Source organism: Silurus meridionalis, chromosome 26, assembly GCF_014805685.1.
Source record: "Silurus meridionalis isolate SWU-2019-XX chromosome 26, ASM1480568v1, whole genome shotgun sequence".
Lineage (NCBI taxonomy): Eukaryota > Metazoa > Chordata > Actinopteri > Siluriformes > Siluridae > Silurus > Silurus meridionalis.
This window is the reverse complement of record NC_060909.1, coordinates 13747829-13765714: the sequence shown is the minus strand read 5'-3', so window position 1 is coordinate 13765714 and position 17886 is coordinate 13747829. Positions and strand designations below refer to the sequence as shown.

The 17886-nt window shown below is 36.9% G+C and overlaps 4 protein-coding genes across 5 annotated transcripts; 2 read left to right on the top strand and 2 right to left on the bottom strand.

Annotated features, from left to right (window-relative positions):
* The first annotated feature begins 2038 nt into the window (after window positions 1–2038).
* plekhf1 (pleckstrin homology domain containing, family F (with FYVE domain) member 1) lies at window positions 2039–4297 on the top strand. Its single transcript, XM_046841031.1, has 2 exons — window positions 2039–2231; window positions 2873–4297. Exons 1-2 carry the CDS (start codon window positions 2054–2056, stop codon window positions 3715–3717), a joined length of 1023 nt encoding a protein of 340 aa, XP_046696987.1. The 5' UTR covers window positions 2039–2053; the 3' UTR covers window positions 3718–4297.
* Window positions 4298–4565: 268 nt separating this feature from the next.
* On the bottom strand, window positions 4566–10633 carry LOC124380182 (protein C19orf12 homolog). The gene is made up of 3 exons (XM_046841032.1): window positions 10525–10633; window positions 6158–6327; window positions 4566–5557 (listed from the first exon to the last, which is right to left on the bottom strand). Exons 2-3 carry the CDS (start codon window positions 6312–6314, stop codon window positions 5292–5294), a joined length of 423 nt encoding a protein of 140 aa, XP_046696988.1. The 5' UTR covers window positions 6315–6327; window positions 10525–10633; the 3' UTR covers window positions 4566–5291.
* Window positions 10634–11685: 1052 nt separating this feature from the next.
* si:ch211-260e23.9 (uncharacterized protein LOC555795 homolog) lies at window positions 11686–15794 on the top strand. Its single transcript, XM_046839970.1, has 4 exons — window positions 11686–11840; window positions 13865–14029; window positions 14119–14248; window positions 14694–15794. Exons 2-4 carry the CDS (start codon window positions 13894–13896, stop codon window positions 14905–14907), a joined length of 480 nt encoding a protein of 159 aa, XP_046695926.1. The 5' UTR covers window positions 11686–11840; window positions 13865–13893; the 3' UTR covers window positions 14908–15794.
* Window positions 15795–15833: 39 nt separating this feature from the next.
* zgc:162297 (uncharacterized protein LOC555865 homolog) lies at window positions 15834–17873 on the bottom strand. 2 transcript variants are annotated; one of them, XM_046839969.1, is made up of 6 exons: window positions 17637–17873; window positions 17464–17546; window positions 16986–17166; window positions 16754–16883; window positions 16347–16474; window positions 15834–16159 (listed from the first exon to the last, which is right to left on the bottom strand). In XM_046839969.1, the coding sequence occupies exons 1-6, from the start codon at window positions 17707–17709 to the stop codon at window positions 15969–15971; spliced, it is 786 nt and encodes a 261-aa protein (XP_046695925.1). In that variant the 5' UTR covers window positions 17710–17873; the 3' UTR covers window positions 15834–15968. The 2 variants fall into 2 exon arrangements, with proteins under 2 accessions (XP_046695925.1, XP_046695924.1); XM_046839968.1 differs by having other exon boundaries at window positions 16754–16904; window positions 17637–17871.
* Window positions 17874–17886: the final 13 nt, after the last annotated feature.

Sequence of the window (17886 nt, the reverse complement as noted above, 5' to 3'; positions counted from 1 at the left end):
ACTTATAAAGAACATCTTATTCATTCTTTATCACCACATTATATGTGTAAAGCTGCTTTGAGACAATGTTCATTGTTCAAATGTGCTATACAAATTAAAATGAATTGAATTGAACCAAAATGGAGATATTTGGCCATAATGCACAGCACCACATTTAGCAAAAAAGAAACATAGCATATGTTGTAATCTTTTTTTTCCAGAGAAGACAAAGAAACTTGGATATCTGTCAGCAGTACAAATATCTGATTGCACTACACGTCAGAGCATACTGCTTCGGCACTGCAGTCAACAAGTCCAACCTCAAAAACTAAGCATTGTGGTTTTATACAAATTTATTTTGTGTGTGTGTGTGTGTGTGTGTGTGTGTGTGTGTGGGTTGTAATGCTGTTACTTTTATTTGTCTCCTATATAGGATATATATATATATATATATATATATATATATATATATATATATATATATATATATATATATATATATATATACCAGCATGTCTACCTGACCTTGTAAATTAGGAAGCCATCTGTCAAAAAGCTTGGCTGAATTTGGGGTTATGCAACAGAATAATTATCCCAAGCACACCAACAAATCTACAACAGAATGGCTAAAAAAGAAAAGAGTCAATGTGTTCACTCCCTCAGTCTAAGTACAGACTTTGACCTGACAGAAATTATTTCAGTTTGTAGCTTCTTTGTTGATTCTACAAAGCTATTGAATCTTATGGTGTACTTAGTATTTTATATACTGTTTTTCCATTTTGTCTTAATTTTTGTGTAAAAATAAAGTTTAATATGCCAAGTGCTGTTGCTAATTCTGAGACCTGCTAAGGACGAGATGACTTTAGTTACTGAATGCCCTGAAACATAAAACATACTTGTTTTTTGTTTTTTATGTGTATGTATGTTGTTAGTCTACTGTTTAGTTTTAGTTTATATTATTATAAGTTGTATTATTATTATTATTATTATTATTATTATTATTATTATTATTATTATTCTTTTCCAGTAAATATCTGAAATAATTTTATGTATTGATCCTCTCTGATGCTCTAAATTACTAAGTGAATAAAGTCAGTTGCAGTGTGAGTGTAGACCAGCTCTAGATTAAATCTAAACTGTTGTGTGCTATTTAAAAGTCAAATTATGGTCTCTAATTCATGACGTGTGTATTTGTGTGGACGTGTGTATATGTGTGTTTCAGCAGGAGTTCCTATCTATGGTGAAATGTGTTTCCTGTCACTAACAAATGACGTGAGGTCACATTGTACTTCTGTTTAAAGAAAAATCACTGATTTCTGTGTAAACGAGCTTCACATTTTACTGAGTGCATCCATAGGTTAAACAACTTACAACACAGTCATTACTTTTTCATTTAGAGCATTTAGTAGACGCCTTTTCCACAGTGACTTACAGTTATCTCAATTATACAGCTGAGCAATTGCTGGTTAAGGGACATGCTCAAGGACTCAGCAGAAAAAAATAACAGAATTCCTAGGGATATGCCGAGCACTTGCTCCACATAAATAGATAAAATAATCGTTAATATGGTGAATTTTATTATAAGGAGAAATGTAAAACGTATGTAAAATTGTATGTAAAATTTATGGAATTACTCTCTAGTGTCAGTGGTTTGTTACAGTCAAAGATAAATCTGTTAAGTTTTTTAGCATTTTTAGAATGGAGAAGTAAGTTGTTGGTTACAAAATTGGAAACTTAATTCATCATTAAGGTGTGCAGTGATAGGCAAATTAATGCAACCTGTGGTCCTGAGCAACCTGTGGTCCTGAGCAATCTATCCTCAAGGTTCTTGACCCTAATGTGGTCAGGCTACTACATACTATCATGCTACATACTATCATACTGCTTACTTGTACTGTTATACGTCATATATAAAATAAGTATTTAAATCACTTTGTTACGGGTGGAATATACCTTTAAATGTCATTAAATGTAAAGCAGGTCAGTGTGTATTGGGGAATATTAGGCTTTTTCTCTGTATCAGAAGGAAACTGTTTCCAGACACTTTTTAATTTTACTGACATTCTGAGAAGTCATGGAAATCCCCAATGAGCAGGAAAGACCGGTTTATGACACGTATAAAAAGAACACTTCCTCATCAGACACTCTTCAGACACACACACAGGCAATCTATCTAACTGAAGACATTACTCCAGAGGAAACCAGAGGACACACTCAGATTGATCACTCTGAGAAAATTCTACAATCCGCAGGTAAAATCATTAATGCAGTTATCTTATTATGGATGTATACATTTTGTAGTATTATATCTGTAATTGACATTAGTTCATGCGTCTTCTTATTCTGTTCCTCTAAATAATTAGTTATACAGTGTTTATAATTAAAGCTTTCAAGTTCTACAGCCCTCTTTTTTTTGTGAAATGTTAAAAATAACTATCATTTATATGGATATTTACTCAGTAATATGAGCTTGGTATTGTGATTAGTGACTTTGAACTCCCTGCTGATTTGAACATTAACTCAGTAAATATTGTAAACTTTTTTTATGATGAGTGTTAGAATAAATATTTACATATATAACCTGCTTCGTGATAGTTTGCACACTAACACTAACATTAGCTACATACATTTTTTACTACTATATGAGAGAGCATTTCGAAGGCATTTTGCTCTAAGCTGTTGCTTAATTCTTATCCATTACCACACCCAATTCCGGTACATTGTAGAACTCAGTAAAACCCATTTAGTGTTTATGACTTTCTGCAGTAATAAGATAAGAAATGCCTGATTTATACACAGTTAAGGTCACATTAACTTTGAACACACTCACAAGTTCACCTGTAATCTGATCTTGTTTCATTTAATCTGATTTAGTTTTTTTTTGTTCCTGCAGACATGGGAGACAATCCGCAGTTCATTACGGAGAACCGTGAGCGTATCTTGGCCGTAGAGAATTCCTTCATGCCAGGTGGAAAACCTCTCCTCACTCCGGATCGTGTCCTGATCGGAGAAGGTCGTCTGATGAAGTTGTGCAGACGCAAACCTCAGCCGAAAGTCTTCTTCCTGTTTAATGACATCCTGATGTATGGCAGCATTGTGGTCCCAGGCCGTTGGAACAATCACCAGAAGATCCTGCGCCTGGAGGAACTGGAACAAGTGAACCTGGAGGATGGAGTAGGAATGAAGAACCAGTGGCTCCTCCGGACACCACACAAGTCCTTCCACATCTCTGCAGCCTCAGTAATGGAGAAGCAGGCATGGATGGAGCACATAGAGCGCTGCAGGGTGGAGCGGTTGAAGCAGCTTGGTTTGCCTGCTGAATCATTGAAGCCATTCGCTGCCACTTGGATCCCCGACACCGCCTCAGCTGTGTGTATGCGATGCTCAGAACCCTTTAACGTCACCCAGCGCAGACACCACTGCAGACACTGTGGCTTTGTGGTGTGTAACTCCTGCTCCAAAGGCCGTGCCATTCTCTCACACATCTCATCCAAACCCGTCCGTGTATGTCGCCTGTGTGAAAAATCTCTGCATGAAAAGGATATCAGCAATGAAGGAATCACCAGGAAGAAAGACTCGATGAAGGAGATGCCAGAATATGAAGAGTCCAGTGATGAGGACCAGGAGAACCACACACACAATGCATGGTTCAATGCGTACAGTGAACCTGAGCCTGTATACTGCTACTTTAACCCCAAACACATCAAACCACAGTGCAGATTTCCACAGAACATCTGAAAAACCTCAAAAGAGGGTTAAAAAGACAGTTGTGACATTTAACAGTCACTTTACCACACCATCTCTTCATCTTCATCCACACCACAGATGATGTTCTACTTATAAACTTTTATATAAGGAACCGGTTCCACAGGATCAGGAAGATGTTTAATAACTGATAACTTGACACTGATGTGAAAAACACTGACAGTGAACAACTACACAAAATTTAAATGTAAATAATTTACAGCATTTATTTATTATTAGTAGATTGAACAGTTTATTGTGTTGTGTAAAAATCTGAACGATGCAGAGTTTCCCCATAACTAGTCTGTCATTGACAATAATATTACCAAATTACTGTTAAATAAATCTCACATCACATACTCTTAGAGACGATATAGCATTTAATAAGCTTTACTATTATAAGTTTAAACCTGAATGAGTTCAGTGACCACATTATCGCTAAAACTAGGGGAATTATGAATAATGACACTGTTTATACTTGTATTTAAAAAGATTGTATAATGTATAATATTATTACCAATTTAACATTACCTTTCTAATTCAAACACTAATAAATAAAATGATTATGCAAGCATTTATTGGTCTAATTATTATTAATGTTAGAGAAGCAGTTCAAAAGCCCAATAACCTGCAAAAGCAGTTTTATACAATGCTCTGAAGGAAAGTTTCCCTAAGTGGTTTATTACATTATTTGAGCCTCATTTAGTGTGGGAACCACTTCAGCTCTTAGAGAACAGAAAGAGTGAGTAAGGGTGAAAGAATAAATATTCTGACTCTCTGCTCACAATATGAGTGATAAACTAATAGCAAATGTATTAACATTATAACAAAAATCTTTTATGTATTTCGGTAATCTGTCAGTTTTATTCATTGTATGATAAACATCTTCATTGAAAACATCATTTGGACATATTAACTTTTTATACAAAAACACTGTTATACTTTAAATTCAGAAAATATTAGTGATGAGACTGTTTTAGATCCAGCAGCAATAAAGCTACAAACATGAGTCTGTAGAAAATATGAAATGAATGTTGCATAACGGATAAAAATGGGAAACATTAATATGTTAACACTGGAGAAGTGTACACTCAATGTATCTGTGTAATATTTCTGCAGTGATGACACTTTTAACAAGTCTGAAACAAACAAACTGAAGGAGAAATAATTTTTATGGTGTTAAATTATAGAAGAGAAGGCTGGTGTCTATGTGAGCATGTCTTCAGACCCCACTATGAAAATGTGGGCATGTATATGAGCTGATAAAACTTTTGGCATGAGGAAATGAGAACAGCTAATTCCTGAGATCATTAATGAAAATGTGGAAGTGGCTTTAAGCTTATTTGAGCTAATCTCTCCAATGGACATGTTTATCTTGCTCAAACTAAATTCTTACAAAAAACTAAGCACACGGCTTTAAATTAAAACCCAAATTTCACATTTAACCATGCTGGACCAAATAATGATAATAATATTAATATGCAACAAATTAAAATAAAATAAAGGTACACAGAGGTGAAGCAGCTAAAAGCTGCAGATGATAATGATGTTGTATGCTGTTGGCATGCTCAGTCTCCATATCGTATCTCAGCATGAAGCTCTTTGGTGACAAAGTTGAGGATTGCAGCTATTACTTGCTCCTGTAGGCTGGCATTCCCTATCACAAGCGCAATGAGCTGCACAGCATCGCTCCAGTCCAACGAGCCCAAAACCGCCATTACATCCTGGTAAAGCTTCCTCTGCTGCTGTGGGGGAAGCTCCATGAGGATCTGAGGAACTGGTTTAAACTGACCACTTGTCATCCCCCAGCCCAGGAGACCCCCGACTGCCCCACCTACAACACACACATTTATAATGCACATTTCACGCTGACAATTAAACTTTTTTTTTTTATTCTAATTGTTCTTAAAAAAGGATTTTAAATGGCACAGAATTTCCTGCAGAACTGTTTTGTACAGGAAACCCCAGAGAAGGTCAGAATACTCCAAAGAACCTTCAAGAACCTCAGTATACCCCAGAGACCATCTGCATACCCCAGAGAACCTCAGCATACCCCAGATAATCTCAGAGAACCTTAGCAAACCCCAGGGAACCTCAGTGAATCTCAGCATACCCCAGAGAAACAAAAAGAACCTCAGCATACCCTAGAGATTCTTAGAGAAACTCAGCATACTACAGAGAACCCAGGGAGCCACAGAGAACCTCATTATACAGCAGAGGAATATCAGCTTTTCCCAGAGAACATCAGCATACCCCAAAATATCTCAGTCAGAATAATAATTTAGAATTTTAAAGTTATTTTAAGAAAAAAGTTTTATTGAAAATTTAAATATTGCTAAAATTATATTTATTGTATTTTGTATATTTATGTATTTTTCTACATTTTATTATAACTGAAAAAAATATTAAGTATATTCAAAAGTTTTTTTTTTACCGACAGCAATTCCAGCGGGTCCGAGAAGAAGTCCACCTAAAAATGCACTTCCTCCTGCTACCACCGCTCCTTTCCCAGAATTCTTCACTGCTGCCTTCATCTGCTGATTGGATGAAACCTGGCAGCACATACGCATGACATCGCCAAACCTCTCCATCACCACAAACAGCCTGGAGAGAAACATCAACAACACAACCATGATTAACACACACAAAAAAATCTGACACACACACACACACACAAACCCACACACATACACACAGCCATAACCAACATACACACAATTAAAACAATAATTTACAAAATAAATAATATTCTCTTATTATGCATAAAAAGAAAGAACATTATAGAATACAGTGAAATATAAAGTCATTTAAAAGCTGAACAGATGAAGACTTTAGTCTCCTGCTCTGGATCCTGGAGAATGTTCTGTTTTCTCCTCCACAATTTTAATATCTGTTCTTAAAAGATATTACAAAATTTATTGAACCCCTGACACCTAGAGGTTTTATGCATGTTTTTAAAATCCTTCCTAAAAACTTTAAAAGTCTTAAAAGTATGGAGAGTTATATTTGTCAGATCAAAAATTAAACACTGACAGAGATTAGTATGGGTCATTAGATGATGATTAATCAAAAATTATTTAAATACCTTTGTGTCCTGGTATGATTTAAAATTACATGTAATGGATGATACCGGTGGAAACAGGGTACCGGTGGAAATTGGGCTACTGTTTGCCAAAGAAGGAGAAGGAGAGGAGGAAGACGTCTACAGAGACCGCATGAAAAGGAGAAGTGCAGGAGAATGGAGTTAGGGTTGGTACTTTAAATGTTGGTACTATGACTGATGAAGAGGAGAAAGGTAGATATGTTGTGTGTTCAGGAGACCAAGTGGAAATGGTGCAAGGCCAGGAACATTGCAGGTGTGTTTAAACTGTTCTATCATGGTGTGGATGGAAAGAGAAATGGTGTAGGGGTGATTTTGAAGGAAGAGTACAGTAAGAGTGTAGTGGAGGTGAAGAGAGTTTCTGAAAGGGTGATGAATATGAAGCTGGAAGTTGAAGGGGTGATGATAAATGTCATCAGTGCTTATGCTTCACAAGTGGGTTGTTAGATGGAGGAGAAGGAAAATTCTGAAGTGAGTTAGATGGAGTGGTGGAGAGTGTACCTAGGAATGAACGATTTGTGATTGGGGCAGACATTCATGGGCATGTAGGTGAAGGGAACAGAGGTGATGAGGAGGTGATGGGTAGGTATAGCCTTAAGGAGAGGAATGTGGAAGGGCAGATTGTGGTAGATTTTGCTAAAAGGATAGAAATGGCAGTGGTGAATACTTATTTTAAGAAGAAGGAGAATCATAGGGTGATGTATAAAAGTGAATTAAGGTGCACACAGGTGGACTATGTTCTATGTAGGAGATGCAACATGAAGGAGATTGGAGACTGTAAGGTGTTGGCAGGGGACAGTGTAGCTAGACAGCATCGGATGGTGGTCTGTAGGATGGTTTTGGAGGGGAAGAAGAAGAGGAAGAGAGTGAAGACTGAAAGAAGAATAAGATAGTAGAAACTGAAGTGTGAGATTCAGGGAAGAGGTCAGACAGGGGCTTGGTGGTGATGAGGAGGTCCTGGGTGATTGGGCAACTACTGCAGAAGTGTTAAGCTAGAAATAAAAAGAAAGACAAAGAGACGTGAGAAAGTGCATGAAAGCATAAGGAGTAGGAGGTTGGCAAAACAGAATTGGCAATCGACAGAGTGATGAGAAAAGTAGGCAGGAGTACAAGGAGATGCGGCAGCAGGTGAAGAGGGATGTGGCGAACAAGCGTACGACAGGGTGTCGAGAGAGGAGTTGTGGTATTGTATGAGGAAGTAAGGTTTGTCAGAGAAGTATGTAAGGGGCATGGGGTATATCGGTAGGAGAATGCTGAGAATGGAACCACCAGGAAGAAGGAAAAGAGGAAGACCAAGGAGGAGGTTTATGACATGCAGGTAGTTGGTTTGAAAGAGGCAGATGTAAAGGACAGAGGGGTATGTAGACGGATGATCCGCTGTGGCGACCCCTAATGGGAGAAGCTGAAAGAAGAAGAAGAAGTAGAAGAAGAAGAAGAAGAAGAAGTAGGGTTGCTTAAAAATAATAACATTTTGTTATAACATGTCAGTAATAATGCCCATTTTTCTAGATAAATGATAAAAAACTGTTTTGCTTATTGCCTATTAAACATAGATGAACTCATTGTTGCTTTAAGTAAAGTGTTTAGTTTTGTTTGTACACTGCTTTCATATCCAGCAACAAATCTTCTCTCAGGAACAGGGTACTAAACTGTTGTATAAACCTAGACATAGTGTAGTGTCCATTGAATAAAATTAAAGAACAGAAACGGACAATAAATATATTTTACATATACAAAGTATTACAAAGTATTTATAAAATAAACATGAAGACAAGTCAGACATTTTCTGGAGTTCGATGTCAATAAAAGTGTGTGTTTATGATGATCGAGTTTGATCCTTTAGTATGATTGTTATCAGAATGATAATAGAGGTGTATTGTGTGGAGTGTTGTTTAAAGCCTCACTCCATCTGGGTTTCGTTTCTGTACTGCAATTCCGTAGAAAAATTATTCACATTTCCAAAGCCCAAAAATTATGGGTGCTCTGATTGATTGGTTGATGATAATCTGACGATAATCGTGTTGGGAAGGCCGATCCGGAAGGGCCGATCAGATTGCGCAAAACATGCGAGACAAATTTTACATGCACCGCTAAAATAGCTTTAACGGTCTAACAGTTCTACAAGGTTTGTGAAAAAGACAATACATTAGCAATCTTCAATGTGTGTACCAAGAATATTTCCAATCAGACATTTGAAGTTTAGTCGGCTTAGCTTGGCTAGCACTCAGGAATAGCAGGAGAGCAACTCAAGTGCAACTCACTCAGAGGCAGTAACAGAGCTGTTTCAAAGACAGCAATCCTACTGCAAGGACAGTAAGAAGCATAAAGAAATATCAAGCAAAATAATGAAATTCATTATGACTTGATCATCAGCTGCTGTCAATTGTGGAAGAGGAAGGGCTCTGGCAATACTCTGGGAATACTTGGATTCACATTACACCAGTGGTTCTCAAAATGTGGGCACGGCCCTCTTGTGGGTAATAAAGACCAGAGTGCAGCAGCAGACTTACTAGATCTAGAAAATATGACCACATCAGCCCTGTTTTAATCAGTCTACACTGGCTCACAATCAAATCTCGCATTGATCATAAAATACTACTACTGACGTATAAAGCACTTAACAGTCTCGCACTGCAGTATCTGAGTGAACTTCTGTACCAGTATGATCCTCCACGCCTACTTAGATCAAAAGGTGCTGGCTATCTGTTGGTACAAATAATGAAGACTACAGCAGGGGGCAGATCTTTCTCTTATAAAGCCCCACAGTTATGGAACAGCCTTCCAATTAGTGTTCGGGACTCAGACACAGTCTCAGTGTTCAAGTCGAGGCTGAAAACATATTTATTTTTATCAGGAAATATTTTCTTAGGTAAAGGGGCAGATCTGGAGGGAGCATGGATATAGAGTGTTTGGTGAACTGGGATATTTGTATGCTGTCGTCCCCTTACTCTCACACGTTCACTCAGGTTTTTTGACGGATGAGGATGGGTTTTCTTCTTCGGTCTAGTTCCTCTCAAGGTTTCTTCCTTATGCCATCTCAGGAAGTTTTTCCTTGCAACAGTCACCACCAGCTTGCTCATTACGGATAAACTTACACTTATAAAGAACATCTTATTTGTTCTTTCTTACCACATTATCTGTGTAAAGCTGCTTTGAGACAATACCCATTGTTACAAAAGCTATACAAATAAAAATTAATTGAACCGAATTGAATTGAATAAAGACATGACAGGAGGAGTGAAATGAACAGCAGGATTTATACACGTTTATTTTTGTGTTCTTTATTAATGTTCATTTATAGATGAACTTCTGCTGTGTTGTCCTTCGTGTGTCTTTAACACAGATCTCGCGATAACAGACAGAGTGTAATTAAACTCTTTCTAAATCTCGCGATATGACAACTGAACCCGGACACGGTAAACTTTTCCTTCGCTGCAAAGTTATTTTTTGTAACTTTAGTTTTTTTTTTACCCTAATAATAATTAAAATAAAATCCAGAGGCACAGTAAAGGTATTAATCTGACTTTTTTCTCTCCTCTCTCAGAGAACATGAGTGTATAGTATAGAAAAGAATACAAAATAATCACGAAATAAAATACTAAATAATTTATCACCACTTTCTTTTTATAAACGATCACAATCTAAATAAATTACCTGTAAAGCCCACTCTGTTTGTGTATGTAATAGTTTAATAATCTTACCCGGTCTTCCAGAACAATCACAAGGACTTTTTCCCACTTTTGCTTTTGCTTCACTTTCGGGGCTCTGAGTAACCACGTGGGTGCCAGATTGGGCAGTTCGAGGTTGCCATATCTCCTTTATTTACACATACCAGTAAACTAGACAGGCCATGAGTTTTTGCGGTTTGTATTAAAAATAATAATAATAATAATAATAATAATAATAAATCAGCCATTAGGGTTGCACAGGTCAGTGCACTCTTAGTGCCGGTCTCAAGCCCGGATAAATGTGAAGGGTTGTGTTAGGAAGGACATCCAGCATAAAACATGACAAATCAAACATGCGGATCAGCAGACATCAAAACACCAAAACACCAAAATAGCAGCCGATGTTGGAGAATTCGGAGTGTCTGCTTCCTGTTCTTCATATTCTTCATTTACATATAAACAGAACCTCAAATGTAACATATATATAATGTATATACAGTATAATTATTATTTTGCTCTTCAATTATCTAAATGATTAGTTGGTTGATTTAGTTTATTGCTCTATAAAGTCACAAAGAACACTTTCATTTTAATTTATACATTTTTGCATTCATTTATAATATTTTTTATTTTATTTTATTTATTTTAATTTGGCTTTTTGGCTGCCACTGGTTTCCCACTGGTTTTTATCAGTTACTTGCTGATGGCAATGCTGGATATCTTCCTATGTCACCCTGGATGTTATTTATTAATAAGGCTAATAAAGCGACATGTAGTTTAAGTGTGTGTATGAATGTGTGTCTCTTATCCATTAATGTTCTCCATATTCACTCTGATGATGCCTAGTTTGTTACAGTTTACATGAAACCCGAATGCTTTTCAGGATATAAATAGAGCGAGTTTGGCATCACCAGAGTGAGAACATTTAAGTCATTTAAATAAAGTCAGTAAATGGATATAAACTTCTCCGGGTGATTCATTTTAAGCTGCATTTTAGCAACAGCGCCCTTTAGAGTCACAAAATACGATGGTCACAGATTGTGGCGTTACATCGGAATTGACGGGACACAGAACACATGGTACGTGCGATTTGTCCAGCAGGTGGCGTAGCAGTGAGCAGGGCTAAAACACGGAACTGGAAATGACGCACGCATTTGTTTACAAATTTGAAAAATAGGCGCGTTCGAGGTGCTGATGGAAGTCGGTGACGTCATGACACGGAGGCGGAGCCTCTGGTTTGTAAACAAGTCGAGACAAAAACAAGCGGCGTTGTGCTGATACTTTGTTCACACTTTCTGTGTTTTGGGTTTTGAATCATTTTGATTTCACTTCGGACCCGATATTTCCAGGTGAGATTCCCTACAACACGATTCACTTTCAGGAGCAGTGATTAGTCGCTGAGCTGAGGTTTCTGCTTCATACTGTGATGTTCCTTTGTTTTCTTGTTTTATCCACTGATGTTATGAGAATGTACAAACTCATACACACACACACCGTTCATGTTTTATTTATGCGTCGTTTTAAAATTATTTATACAAAGTTGTGACATTTTCCACAGGATAAACCAGAAGGCATTTAATGCAGTTTTATTTTTACATATTCTCATTATTACAAAAAAAAGCACAAAAGAAGTGTTGCAGTGGTGAGATATTTTTTTTTACAGTGAAGAAAAGTTTTTTGTGTGATTTAAATTTCTTCTGTAATGTTTAGTTTTCTTTGTTCACAATTTTTTTCTTCTTTGTGTGATTCTGAATGCTGGTCTCGGTTGCTCTCAGTAAACACCCTGGAGCCATCTACAGCTTAGTGTGTGCAGTTCCTGGTTTAGGTTGGGTGACAGCTGTTTTTCTGTGTTTTCCTTTTCATGCCTCAAATAAAACTTTACTGTGGCATAAACGTAGATGAATAATGCACTTGAATGCAGAATGATATTTTGTTGAGACACTTTTTCTAAACTTTTACAACATTGTGGTAATGTAGAGTCGTACTATTGTGGCACTGTAGTGTAGTAATATGATGACACTGAATTACTGTAATATGACAGTGGTACTGTACATTTATAGCATTTGGCAGACACCCTTATCCAGAGTGACTTTCATTTATATTATTCATAGCAGTAGTGACATTGAGGATGTAGTGGTTGTAATATTGTGGCAGTGACACTAGTATAATCCTACTGTCACAGTGACACTCTGGTGTAGTAATATTGTGATTGTAACACTAATATTACAGTGTACTGTAATATTGTGACAGTGACACTCTAGCGTTGTAATAGTGTGACAGTCACATTATACCTTTTGAGCATTTGTCAGATGCCCAAATACAGAGTGACTTATATTTATCTTAGTCATATAACTGAGAAGCTATAGGGGCTGCCCAGGGGCCTAGGTGTGGCAGCTGGTTGTAGTTGGCATCTTCGGATCCAAAGCCTTAACCACCAGATCCAATGCCTTAAACACTAAGCTACCACCTCCCTCCCACCTGGTAGTGCATATTGAGACACTGTTGTGCAGAAATATTGTGACACTTTTGTAGTGTAATATTGTTACAGTTAAACCATAGTGTAGTCAAACTGTGACACTGTAGTGTTGTAACATTATGACAGTGATTCTGTAGTGTAACTTTGTAACAGCTATACCGTACAGTAGTAACATTGTAATACAACATTTATTAGAACAAGAAACCCTCCATGTTTCAGCTATATGTTCTCTATGTAGGGAGCCTCCTGAGTGTGAGATGACTGTAACTGGATCAGTATTGCGTGGCTAATTTACTCTCTGAAGTTGTTCTAAATTGGGCTGTACAAAAAATCCCGACAGTATTGAAAATAAACTGACAAGCTAAAGGACAGTGTGTACAGCAATGGCTGCCAGGTTTCTTTTAATACACATACTCACTTTGACCTGCGCAAATCATACAGGAATCTTGGCGGCTGAAAGACCTCAAGATTGCTGAGATGTGTTGGATTGAAAGGATACACTGGCATTCACCCTTATTGACTTCCACAGTACATTACACTGTCACTATTATACTCAAGTGCACACTTGATGTAAAAGAAGAAAGCGTGTGTATCAGAACAGGCTGTACACATGCTTTATATTTTTCACACTCACATCAATACAATATTAGAGTCTTTCATTTGAAATGATTTTCTTTGTATCATTAAAGGCAGCCCAATTAATCCTAGTATGGTACCTAGCTAGCTGGCTAATTAGCTAGCTGTGTGAATATTTAATTGTTCTTTGTTTAACTGTACCTTTAACCATGTACCTTTTTCCTGAGATTGTACAGATAGGGAAGTCAAAGCTGCATAAAAACAGTACTGAAACTCAGTAAAATTAATAATAGCTTCATACTGTTCTCTTTTTGCTTTCAGAGTCAAGAAGCGGTAAAAAAATTCTAAAAATGATCAGGAAAGTCCTGACGCAGATTCTGCTGGGTGGCGGAGGAGAGGAAGTGGATGAGGTTGTGGTGGAGAATGAGAGTTGTATGGAGCTGCTGGAGTGTGAAGATGGAGACTGGATCATCATTAATGTTCCAGGTCTGTGTAATATGGGATCCTTACATTCAAAAACCAGCAGGAGGATTGGTTTATAAAGGTTTTTTTTGTGTGTGTGTGTGTGTGTGTAGATAACTCATCTCTAGGCCTTCTTGTAAAAGAGAATCTGCTGATAGAGCATCCCAGCATGTCCGTGTATCAGATGTGCCATCAGCGGATAAATGAGGAAGACGTTTCTGATGAAGAAGATGATTCTTCCAGGTTACCAAACTTTATTCTCAAATGATTATCGACCAATCTCCTCGATTGAGATTGGTCATGATTTCTGTATGACAAATTGTCTCCGCTATGAGGACATTGTCACAGTCAGTTTTGCAACAGCTTTTGAAAAGAGGAGTTTATACATGTGAATTTCTCTGTAATATGACCAGCAATGTGACCAATGAGAAGAACTTGATTGAACAATGTTACTTGTAAACAGATAAAATGCATGATGCTGTTATTTAATGAATAAACATGTAATGTTTAATTTCTTTTTGGTATAAAAGGAATGAAACACTTGAAGTGTGCTCTTATAAGAAAACAATCCTCATATTTGCAGTAGGCCATGTCCTACACAGTTCAGACTATTTTTCTATAAGTGAACAACCTGCAGTAGGGGTAAAGTGTATGTACCTGACAGTGTGTGTGTATGTGTGTGTCTCAGGTGTGTACAGGTAAGGCGTGATGTGTCGAGGCTCCTGCCGTTGTGCTGTGCTTCTGAGCTGCTCACAGAGCAGAGAGCACGAGTGTATTCTGAACGCCGAAAGCTAAGCCGTGGCGCACTCAGCAGGCAGAACCTGGTCAAGACTCGGCTTTCCAACACTGAGCGCCGTTATGGCCATTTTAAACAGCCCACTCAGCGCCTGTACAACTACTGAGACACGCCCAAACAAGATGGCAAGGTGTGTGTGTGTAACATTTTTGACATTTCAGTTCAGTTATATAATGAAATGTCTCCAGGCATCTCTTCACTTCAAATTTAGTAGATCAAGGTGTGTTTACTGCTTTACTTTCAGATTGTATGCTAATGTTGCCATGTGTAATGTACATCTGTGTGATTCTTATCGAAACAGAGCTTATTGTGTCATAACTGTGAAAATGTGTTATGTTTTGGTCTCTGAACATGATAAATTTATCAATACAATTTGCATGAATGATTTATTATATGATTAATAATGTGAAATGCTGTGTACTGTAGGCCAGCTGTCGATCTGACTGGAGATTTTAAATGTAGTTACTGAAGTTAAGATTTGCAGGTTAAACAGGTGTCCAGGCAAAGATTTTAATATTTACATTCTGGACATTTATAACAAATAACTAGGTAAAGGTTTTACTATTAAAGTAAGGAATAAACGTTAATTTCCAACAAATGTCGAGTATATTAGGGTGAAGGTTTTAGCATGAAACTCTTTTTCCGTAATATTTTAATTTAATCCTGGTATTGATTAACATTTTGTGAGTGAAAAAGTTACCATTTTTAATTGTGGAAAGAAGTTAGGTAAACTGTGTGTCATGTTGTTGGATCAGTGGGACAGTGCAGTGTTAGCGTGTATAATACTTTATTTATTAAATGTGTGTGTGTGTGTGTGTGTGTGTGTGGTTGTAGCTGATTTTCTCAGTGAAGTGTGTTTAACATGAACATGATTTGTTATCTGAATTCAGATAAAGGAATTACAGATATGAATTTATGCCAAAGTGACTTGCAATGTCTATAAATATATATATTTCACAGGTTTTGTTTATTAAATTCTTTTTATACTGTAAATATTTGAGTTTGTTTCTTTTCAACTGAATATTATAATAGATTTAGATTATAATAGATTATAATAGATAATAGATTTAATATTAAACATTAAACTACTATTAAACAAGTCTTTCTTCATGTATAAATTATAAGCTGTTATATTTTAAATATACATTTATTTTTTTATTTTTTTTGTCAGTTGCGAAGTTTGTGGATTTTCTCCATAAATCTCTTCACTCTGTCAGGATCAACACTGTTTTCCCAGCGCCCGCCGATTTTAAAATGTGAGCCGATGATCAGTGCATTTGCCTGCAGATAATCTTCCACGTTATTGTGAGTCACTCCAGAACCGATCAGAACCGGGATTTGGACTGATTGCATTACATCTGGTACAAACAGAAATGTAATAATAAATCAACCTCTAGTTACTTTTCTTTAACTAGTTAACTCATGAATTACTATGTAAAATAACTTCTTCAAATGAATACAAAATACATGTTTAAATAAACAAGCTTCATTAGTTAGAGATATATTTAAATAGTACATATAAATAGTATATTATCTGAAGTTCACCATTCAGTTCCTGTGGATTTGTATGAACACCAGTTGAAGGTCCAGTGATCACCACTCCATCAGAGAGGAAAAACTCAGCTGCCCTCGCTGTCTCAGCAATGCACACATCAGCTGTAAGCGCATGAGCACTGCACATGCAAAATATATCTCACACTCTGCATTAAACAGTTAATGCTGTTTTATTCATTTATAAGAAAAGGAAGTAGAAAAAAACAATACATGGTTAATATTAATAAACATGAAATAGATGTACACTGAATTGAAGTTATGATCATGATTAGTAAATGGTCATGACAAATACTGGGTGCTGCATATCAGCTAGTTAAATACAAGGTGCTGTATGTAAGTTAAATGTATCTTGGGTTTTAGATTTGGGTTAGATGTAGATGTTACTGCTCTGATCTCACCTGTGTTTCTTCTTTATGTCAGTAAATATCTGAACGTGTTCTGCTCCGATGTGTTTGCGATATCGAAGCAGTTCACCGGCACATGCATTCATCAGGCCTTCATCAGCCACGTGAGAAAACACAAAACCCTCTGCTCGGATAAAGTCCAGCCCTGAACATTTAAGGCACACAACTCAACACTCACCACTGTAATCATCCAAACGCTTATTCTTGTTCTTATGTCTTAACTGACTGGAGGCTAGGGCAATGGCCAGTGCTGTATGATTATTGGCTGCTAGAACCTGCACACCAACAGGAAACGCCGGTCGAAGTTTCTTCACTGCAGAGCAGACAGCAGTCATCACCGCGCACACCTCCGGCCCTGACTCACAGACATATGGAACATCATGCATGTTCTCAATCAGCAACCCGTCCTGAAAACACACACAGTGTCGCTTTATATATATATATATATATATATATATATATATATATATATATATATATAAATCTTAGTATATGTATCATTTTTATAAGTGAATTTTCATTTATAATACATAAATGAACAAAAGAATTCAAACTGATTAGACATGCTGCTCTGTTCTATTGGAGAAATTACATAATTCAACTGAATATTGTGTTTATTTTAATATCAAATTTTCTTGCACTTATGAGCCTTGCATTAATTTTCTCTAATGTCTTTATTGTAAATGTGAATATTTATATCTTACTACTCCCTCTTGGTGATAAAGCTCTGCTTCTCTACATGCCTCATCGATGAGCTCAGGAACTGCAGATTTGTGTAATGGCGTACCTGCAGAAGAAAACACAATGACACATAATACAGCTGTGCTTACAGGATACAAAACAACACATTACAAACAAAAAAAGTAATCTATCCTACCTGGTAAAGCTCCAACATGGATCATTCCAATGATGTTTGACTTTAAGCGTCCAAAAAGCTTTACAAACTTCATGATGTGCGCTCAGGCTGAGTCGAACCACGTGACTGGTCCAAAGTTAAACTACGATACAGAGATATCAGCACCTGGGCCATAAAATGTCCTCATGCTTATTTTGTGTGTGCATATATTCATATATACACCTCTCTCTCTCTCTCTCTCTCTCTCTCTCTCACACACACACACACACAC

Excerpts from the sequence above, each read along its gene's own strand:
- plekhf1 (XM_046841031.1), top strand. The coding sequence starts at position 2,054 with ATGGAAATCCCCAATGAGCAGGAAAGACCGGTTTATGACACGTATAAA. Across the intron at positions 2,232-2,872 it reads GAAAATTCTACAATCCGCAG|ACATGGGAGACAATCCGCAG; the intron begins GTAAAATCATTA and ends TTGTTCCTGCAG.
- LOC124380182 (XM_046841032.1), bottom strand. The coding sequence starts at position 6,314 with ATGGAGAGGTTTGGCGATGTCATGCGTATGTGCTGCCAGGTTTCATCC. Across the intron at positions 5,558-6,157 it reads ACCCGCTGGAATTGCTGTCG|GTGGGGCAGTCGGGGGTCTC; the intron begins GTAAAAAAAAAA and ends TGTGTGTTGTAG.
- si:ch211-260e23.9 (XM_046839970.1), top strand. The coding sequence starts at position 13,894 with ATGATCAGGAAAGTCCTGACGCAGATTCTGCTGGGTGGCGGAGGAGAG. Across the intron at positions 14,030-14,118 it reads GATCATCATTAATGTTCCAG|ATAACTCATCTCTAGGCCTT; the intron begins GTCTGTGTAATA and ends GTGTGTGTGTAG. Across the intron at positions 14,249-14,693 it reads GAAGAAGATGATTCTTCCAG|GTGTGTACAGGTAAGGCGTG; the intron begins GTTACCAAACTT and ends TGTGTGTCTCAG.
- zgc:162297 (XM_046839968.1), bottom strand. The coding sequence starts at position 17,709 with ATGAAGTTTGTAAAGCTTTTTGGACGCTTAAAGTCAAACATCATTGGA. Across the intron at positions 17,547-17,636 it reads CCATGTTGGAGCTTTACCAG|GTACGCCATTACACAAATCT; the intron begins GTAGGATAGATT and ends TTTCTTCTGCAG. Across the intron at positions 17,167-17,463 it reads TTTATCACCAAGAGGGAGTA|GACGGGTTGCTGATTGAGAA; the intron begins GTAAGATATAAA and ends GTGTGTTTTCAG.